This window comes from Limulus polyphemus, unplaced genomic scaffold (genome assembly GCF_000517525.1).
Source record: "Limulus polyphemus unplaced genomic scaffold, Limulus_polyphemus-2.1.2 Scaffold1924, whole genome shotgun sequence".
NCBI classification, from domain to species: Eukaryota; Metazoa; Arthropoda; class Merostomata; order Xiphosura; family Limulidae; genus Limulus; species Limulus polyphemus.
The window spans coordinates 78,879-87,912 of record NW_013667534.1 but is presented as its reverse complement, the minus strand read 5'-3'; the positions used below and the strand labels follow the sequence as shown (position 1 = coordinate 87,912).

Sequence of the window (9,034 nt, the reverse complement as noted above, 5' to 3'; positions counted from 1 at the left end):
AATTTGATCGTAAATAAAACAATTATATAGTCAAATTGATCGTAAATATAACAGTTATACAGTCAAATCAATCGTAAATATAACAGTTATATAGTTAATTTGATCGTAAATAAAACAATTATATAGTCAATTTGATCGTAAATAAAAAAGTTATACAGTCAAATTGATCGTAAATATAACAGTTACACAGTCAAATCAATCGTAAATATAACAGTTATATAGTTAATTTGATCGTAAATAAAACAATTATATAGTCAAATTGATCGTAAATAAAAAGTTATACAGCCAATTTGATCGTAAATAAAACAGTTATACAGTCAAATTGATCATAAATAAAAAGTTATACAGTCAAATTGATCGTAAATAAAAAGTTATACAGTCAAATTGATCGTAAACGCCAAACTTGTAAATGTATAAGTCTAGGTTTTAGTATAATTTTGACAAGTACGGTGCTACTACATTAAGAGTAAAAAACACAAAACCGACGTGTTTTGTTTTTTTTTGGCAAAATGAAAAGTAAAACCTTTACTAGTATTTACAGCCGACTAATTTCGGTAACACAGTTATCATCATCAGGGCTAGTGTCCACGATGATGGTAACTGCGTTACAAAAACTAGTCGGCTGTAACTAATAATACATATTTTACCTTTCATTCTGCTAAAAAAACGTCGGCTTTTGCATATTTATTTACTCTTAATATAGTTATCAGTATTTAAAATGTTAAAGTTTTATTTTCTATTGAAGTTTTAACTTAATACGGAAACAGGTCTTTTCAACACATAAAACCGTCAGGTTATGTGTTTGAGTGTGAATTTATATTACATTCTTAACCGTTTACTCGATCTATTTACCCTTAAATGTGGAAAGAATAACAGAAAATTAAAGATGCCGTCTTACGTTTATTGGAGTTAGAAATTATAAAATAGAGTAATATAACTTAATGTCTTTACACTTATGTGTTTACATGCAGCACGCCTTCGATGTATTGGGCTTTAATGATGAAGAGAAAGATAACATCTATAAGATTGTTGGTTCCGTGATGCATATGGGTGAGATGAAGTTTAAACAGAGACCACGAGAAGAGCAGGCTGAGGCCGATGGGACGGAAGAAGGTGAACGGATTGGTCATCTGTTGGGCGTAAACCCCGCTGACATGTACAAGAACTTTTTGAAACCCAAGATCAAGGTTGGCAACGAGCTGGTCACTCAGGGCAGAAATAAAGATCAGGCAAGATATGTTTGTATTTTATGACATCGACCATGGTCAGGGCCATGGGCACCCGCAGGAAGGGGCAAGAGAGGATATTTGCTTCCCCTTACATTTCACAAAACATTCTACGTATTATTATGTAAACTTAACATCGTAGTTAAACAAAATATTTTCTTAGTAATTTTTACTAAAATTGTAAATTTGTGTTTAAGCACACATAACACATATTATTTTAATCTGTTGACTTACACTATAAAAGCTGATCCCCTACATACATGTTTTGCCCCCTCCCTCTGAAAATACTTCTGTGAGCGCCCATGGTCAGAGCTACCTATTTAAAACAAACCCAGTCTCATCACCTACACTGTATTTTACAAACCAATATAATATTTCATTATTTGAAGCCAAATTAAATTACAGTATGTGATGTCTTTATAAAATATAAATATTAAAACTAATTGTCTTGTACCTGTAGAAAAAGACACTTCCTTATCGTACAAAGCAAAAAGATCAAACTTAGATATTTGTGAACAGAAATCAACAAAATTGAATCTAGAAATGTGACTTCACTATTGTTATTATAAACTTTTATAAAGTTGTTATATTTCTTTTCTTTCTAGTGTACATACTCCGTTGGTGCTATAGCCAAGGCTATATATGATAGGCTGTTCAAGTGGCTCGTGAAGAAAGTCAACGAAACCCTTGACACCAAGCAGAAAAGACAACACTTTATTGGAGTATTGGATATCGCTGGCTTTGAAATTTTTGACGTAAGCCACGATATATTTATTATTTTTAATACGTAAAAAACAAAAACAAATTGACCATTTAACCGCTAAGCGAGTGTGGGTCCGAATTCTACAAAATCTCAGTTTTACTTCTTCTGAAAAATATTGTAAATATAGTAATTTTATGATAAAAATATAATGCTTTTAGTCAAACATTACAACAGTCGACTGAGAGTGTAGTTGAGCATGATTTCTATAAAGTACCCATTGTCTGGAGTCCTCGTGTAATACGGCTCCCAGTAGCTCAGCGGTAAATCTAAAGGTTTATAACGCTCAAACCGGGTTTCGATACCAGTGATAGGTATAGCACAGATAACCCTCTGTGTAGCTTTGTGTAATAGAATTTGCCCCACGTGACGTTATATGTTTAATAATTGTTTACTGGAAAAAATAAGTTTGTAGTTCATTAACGAATCTCATAGAATTTCAATTAAAATACCACTGTGCAGTAGAACTACTGTTTTAACGATATAATTGGTTCGTAAATGATACTAAAAAAGTAATTTTCTGCAAGTTACCGAATTGGTTACTAAAGCGCACGTATTTCTTGTTTTTGTAGCACAATGGTTTTGAACAGCTGTGTATCAACTTTACGAATGAAAAACTCCAACAATTTTTCAACCACCATATGTTCGTGTTGGAGCAAGAAGAGTACAAAAAGGAAGGCATTGACTGGGAATTCATTGACTTCGGTCTTGATTTACAAGCGTGTATTGAGCTAATCGAGAAGGTAAAAATTATTTTACTTTTATTAATTAATTGTTGGCATTTCATCCATTTACTATTCTGAATCGTTTAAATCCTATTTTGATACTAAAGAATTATTTGAGTACTACTTGTAGCAGAAATATTCATCAGAAGAGTTATACACGTTTCACGGAAAATTAATCATCTGACTTCTATCCCGTAGCCCATGGGTGTCCTGTCCATTCTTGAGGAAGAGTCTATGTTTCCCAAGGCTACCGATAAGTCCTTTGAAGAGAAGTTGAAAAACAACCACTTAGGCAAATCTCCCAACTTCACTAAGCCTAAACCACCTAAACCTGGACAAAGTGAAGCTCACTTCGCTATTGCCCACTATGCCGGAACGGTGAGTCACACACACACACACACACACACATATATATATATATATAGATAAATGGTAAAAGATAAAAACGACTTTTACAGAAACCACATATCAGAATTATTTTCTATAGTCATGTACGATAAATGTTTTGATCTTGATTGTATCAGTTGTAATCAACCATGAAAACAATATAATTTTTAACTAGTTTTTCACAGAACAAATATACTTGTTATAGTGCTACAGAATTATTCTAACGAAAGTTGAACAATGGGTTATGTTAATTAGGCTAGATATGGCAGTGATAACTTGTTACAAGAAACAGCTAATGTTTCGTTATGATGGTAACGACAGATGTAATCTTAATAGTTGTGTGTGCTGTTGACTAAATTATATGTTTTGTAGTAGATTGAAAATTGTTGTTTTTTCAGGTTCCTTACAACCTCAGCCATTGGCTTGAGAAGAACAAGGATCCCTTGAATGACACTGTTGTTGATCAGTTTAAACATGCCCAGAATGCACTCATAACTGCGATCTTTGAGGATCATCCTGGCCTTGGAGCTGGAGACCAAAGCGGTGGCGGTGGCAAAGGTAAATGATAGCTGTTGGCATTTAATTCTAACCGTATCTAAAGGAAATTACAAGCTATACAAAACTATCAGTTGAATCTAGAATTGGTAATCGTGATAAGCGAAGTTTGAATTATGTATTGTAAGAAGCGCAATGCCATTTTAAGTACAGGTTAATACGGCTAATAATAAAATGTAAAAAATTAGCAGTAGTGGCAGTTTCTTTCAGTCTTCGCATCATTTGGTATGAAAATGGAATTAGTTGTTTTACACAAAAAGTATTGTTACGTCTCTGTGTTCGTTTCTTAATTTTCCGTAGAAATTATTTCCGAAGAACTTCAGCGATACAAGTCCTTTCTTAAATAAAACTAGTTTATTCTTTCTCAATACAACTTTGCAATACACTCAATTTCCACACTTAAACACTCGCTATAATTCTCAACGAACGATTCACGCACTTACTTACCACAGCGCTTGATTCAATTGTTCGTCTCTGTCTGTCTGCAATTCTATGCCGATTAATTGTCTGGCGCACTTATATACAAGAATATAGGGCGCCTAGCAAATACTGGATTATTCGTGATGTTCCCCGATTTTTCTAGAACTCATTATCTGTTACCAGGGTCACGTGACTTCCGCTGTCGTAACAGTATTAAAGTACTGAATAATAAAATTGCGAACAATTCTGTTCATAGTTAGGTTGTTTTTTAGATCAGAGATAACTTTATGATGATAATTCATAACGAAAACCACTTTTTATCACCGTTTTTTTTTTCTTCAGGACGTAAGAAGGGTTCTGGTTTCCAAACTGTTTCTGGCTTATATAGGGTATGTATTAATTGTTCTGGCTTATATATGGTATGCATTAGTTGTAGGAATACGTAAGGTAATGAAGTGGTTAATTTATATATTAGTTGTTGGATTACGTAAGGTAATGAAGTAGTTAATTTATGTATTAGTTGTTGGAATACGTAAGGTAATGAAGTATTTAATTTATGCATTAGTTGTTGGAATACGTAAGGTAATGAAGTATTTAATTTATGTATTAGTTGTTGGAATACGTAAGGTAATGAAGTAGTTAATCTATGTATTAATTGTTGGAATACGTAAGGTAATGAAGAAGTTAACTTATGTATTAGTTGTTGGAATACGTAAGGTAATGAAGTAGTTAATTTATGTATTAGTTGTAGGAATACGTAAGGTAATGAAGTAGTTAATTTATGTATTAGTTGTTGGAATACCTAAGGTAATGAAGTAGTTAATTTATGTATTAATTGTTGGAATACGTAAGGTAATGAAGTAGTTAATTTATGTATTAATTGTTGGAATACGTGAGGTAATGAAGTAGTTAATTTATGTATTAGTTGTTGGAATACGTAATGTAATGAAGTATTTCATTTATGTATTAGTTGTTGGAATACGTAAGGTAATGAAGTAGTTAATTTATGTATTAGTTGTGGGAATACGTAAGTTAATTTTTTCAGTAAAAGTATAAATAATACATATATAGAAGAGGTGAAACTCTTAGATATTTTAAAATTAATAGTTTTAATAAAATTGAGCTAGTTCAATAGCTGTATAACTAATGTTCAGTAAGTTCTTATAAATAAATCAAAGCCACGTATTTTTTAGACGAGAATTTTAATTACCAACTCGGTATTAGATCTCAACTTCAACTATCAAATTTGGTCATCTAGTCTTACGAAATTCAAACAAATATAAGCAGATTTGTAAGTTATATAAAACATTCAAAGTGTTATATTAAAATTTCATTTTTCAACTAAGCTGTTAAGTATAAATCTATTTTATATTCGTAAAATTCGAGCGTAAGGTGCAAAACACAATTTCAGTAAAGAAGTACATTTGTTATCACCTGCAATGAACTTTCCTGATCCTTTAGTTTCATTCCTCCCACAGGAACAACTGAACAAACTGATGGCTACCCTCCGAGCCACTCAGCCCCATTTTGTCCGATGCATCATTCCAAATGAAACTAAGTCTCCAGGTATCATCCTCCCCACAGTATAACATCCTTTACACTTGAAAGTAATCCCAAGCATGGTTAACACAGACCAAGAACTTGCCAAAAAGTGAAAATATATTCTCAAATTATTGAATTTCAATTTTTAATTATTGTTATTTCCTACTAAAAGTTAAAGTTATTAAGATTTCCTTTTTTCCAATACACAAATAGATAAACTGTTTTTAAGGTTCATCGGCAGCATTGTTTCTGTGCCACTTACCAAAAAAAAAAATCGCTAATGCTATTTTACATCTAAAGTCTAATCAAACTAAAAAAGTAATTTCTTCAAGGAAGCCCGAAAAATTATTTATTATTACGTGTTAAATTATTTATGGCAAATTCTTGGCACGTGGATCACACGAGTTATATCATTCTCCGTGAACCAGGTACCGTGTTACAGATAAAGTTCCGTTGTGAAACACCAGAGATCCTCCTTACAAAAAGCTCGTAAGATCCCACACTGATAACTGTTCTTGACCAACGTGTTTACCTGGTATAAAAAAGGTATTCATTTTTATCTTTTATAACTCTAATTTCCACCTCTTAAATAACTGATTAATAACGAACATTAAATTAACCTTGAAGCCTGATTAATAACAAATACTGAATTAACCTTGAAGCCTGATTAATAACATTTACTGATTTAGCCTTGACGCCTGATTAATAACAAATACTGAATTAACCTTGAAGCCTGATTAATAGATACTGAATTGAAATTGAAGCCTAATTAATAAATACTGAATTAAAATTGAAGCTTGATTAATAACATATGTTGATTTAACTTTGAACCTTTATTAATAACAAGTACTCAATTAACCTTTAATCTCGATTAATAAAAACATTCAAGTAAACTTGAATCAATAAGCCGATTTCCATGTCAGAGAAGTAATAACATCATATAAAAATATTGTCGAAGTTTCTCAAACAACTGCGAATAAGGCTGCTTAGTTCATACTAACCTGAAATATGCATAACACAATAACTTGAAGAAAGTTTTGAAAAGAAACAATGACACACACTAAAAGTAGTGTAAACAGCTTATGCGTTAACAAACTCAGTAGTGTAAATGGACTTCTGCGTTAACAAACTCAGTGGTGTAAACAGTCTTATACGTTAACAAACTCAGTAGTGTAAACAGACTTATACGTTAACAAACTCAATAGTGTAAACGGACTTATACGTTAACAAACTCAGTAGTGTAAACGGACTTATGCGTTAACAAACTCAGTGGTGTAAACAGACTTATACGTTAATAAACTCAGTAGTGTAAATAGACTTATGCGTTAACAAACTCAGTGGTGTAAAGAGACTTATACGTTAACAAACTCAGTAGTGTAAACAGACTTATGCGTTAACAAACTCAGTGGTGTAAACAGGCTTATACGTTAACAAACTCAGTAATGTAAACAGACTTATACGTTAGCAAACTCTGTAATGTAAACAGACTTATACGTTAACAAACTCAGCTTTTCAACTGAAATGTATATTAGATATTCTAGAACTCTAACTATTGTACATTTGCTTTGTTTATAGCTTATCGCAATGTTTTTCTATAACTTGCTTGTATATGCTCGAGCGCTCGCGAGTTGCTTCAAAATGGTGCTATCCTTCTAACCAAGTGCTGGGCTTACATTTCCATGTAGGAACAATTGAACAAGTTAATGACAACCTTGAAGAGTACCTCACCTCATTTTGTACGCTGTATCATCCCTAACGAAATGAAAGCCCCAGGTAAGTGCTTTAAAGTTTGAGTAAATTAACCCTGAGTGAAAGGATATCGAATCACTGACATCATGCGAGCTTCAGAGGTTTTGTAAGTACATTTATGTAAATCATTAATTGTGTTTTTTAATTTGATGAACTTTTTTCCATGACGTATTTTATAAAGATAAACAACGTAAAATGTGTAAGAAGTTAAAAAAAGTATTTATTTTTTTACCAAGTGTCTTTTTCTACAACTTCATACTGTTTTTATCCACTGTAAATTTACTGTAAATTGCCACTGCTATACAGTGTTGGTTCCAGCAATCTGCTATATAGATTTGCTTCCAATAAAAGCAGTAAGGTCCGAATCTACACAGTTTACCTGCAATGTAGAGTAGCTTCTTATAAAAACCGTAAGGTACGAATCCAGCGGTTTAGAACTTCAATTAAAAGCAGAGCTTCAAATAATTAGACACTGAAGAAAACAATCATTTTTATATAAATAGTTTTGTTTAAAATTGTTCTAGTAAATTAACTGTTAAGCTTTTAAATGTTACTGTTAAACCCTGTTACTTTTATAATCTCCAGGTGTGATCGATTCCCACTTGGTAATGCACCAATTAACTTGTAATGGTGTACTGGAAGGTATCCGTATCTGCAGGAAGGGCTTCCCCAACAGGATGATCTATCCGGACTTCAAACACAGGTAATATCAGAAATGTGATGCGGTTTGAATGTATTAAGTAATTGATATGAATGTGCTCAGTATACGGTACTTTATCAAAGTATTGTATTTATGAAATCTTTAAAATAATTTCAATAAAATATATATTTCTGATCATTCGAGACTTTTTGCATAAAAATTGGCTTGAAATATTGTCATCACAGTATTGTTACACGTTTCAATTGCAAGTGTATGAAAAGTTAATATAAATTACTGGAGTTAGATAATCAGATCCATTCAGATTTTTAGTATTATTCAATCATTCATCAAAGAAACTGCACCTTAATAAATGTGATGAAATCAGTATTTTTATGTGTAGTCAAAGTCACAATATGATAGTTTACATGTTTCGAATAAAAGACTTGTTAAAAGTGTCATAGTTTCTTTATTATGGTGATGTATGTGTATTTCTTTGATTGCATATCAGACAGTGACATCAACCATTTTGCTTTATAGTTTACGATAAGATAATAATTTTTCATAGTTATTTTTCAAGTTTAATATGTTGATTTTATGTTTCAAAGGTTTTGATCTGTGGCTGCTAATTCTAGTTGCTGTTTTACGTGTCTTTTAGAAATTGACCTTTTGTCCCACCATTATTATTGCAGATATACAATTTTGGCTCCAAATGCAGTTCCCAAAGGAGCATTTGTTGACGCAAAACATGCAACGGAAAAGGTCCTAGAGGAAATTCAGCTCGAGGCCAACGATTACCGATTGGGTCATACTAAGGCACGTGAAAAATGAAACTTAAACCTCCACCTCTTGGAGTTTAAGTTTACTAAGTATTGTTGGTTAAAAGCCCGTATAGTGATTTCTTTACCAATTTTAATACAAACAGGTATAAGTTGAACCCATGGAAATATAAGAAACTGTAGTAAAGAAATAGTACACATAGCTGTATTAACATGTCTCGTTTACATTTCTCTCTTCTTTACTATCTTTATTG

General features: G+C 32.1%; 1 protein-coding gene across 1 annotated transcript in view; it reads left to right on the top strand.

The window, feature by feature from the left end:
* The window catches only part of LOC106465372 (myosin heavy chain, muscle-like), a 36,495-nt gene that overhangs the window by 6,477 nt on the left and 20,984 nt on the right, over window positions 1-9,034 (top strand). Inside the window, exons 7-15 of the mRNA XM_013925593.2 lie at window positions 972-1,229; window positions 1,832-1,981; window positions 2,559-2,729; window positions 2,910-3,089; window positions 3,497-3,656; window positions 4,416-4,462; window positions 5,552-5,639; window positions 7,950-8,067; window positions 8,694-8,817. Of these exons, the coding sequence (XP_013781047.1) occupies window positions 972-1,229; window positions 1,832-1,981; window positions 2,559-2,729; window positions 2,910-3,089; window positions 3,497-3,656; window positions 4,416-4,462; window positions 5,552-5,639; window positions 7,950-8,067; window positions 8,694-8,817 (1,296 nt within the window). The remainder of the gene's footprint in view (window positions 1-971; window positions 1,230-1,831; window positions 1,982-2,558; window positions 2,730-2,909; window positions 3,090-3,496; window positions 3,657-4,415; window positions 4,463-5,551; window positions 5,640-7,949; window positions 8,068-8,693; window positions 8,818-9,034) is intronic.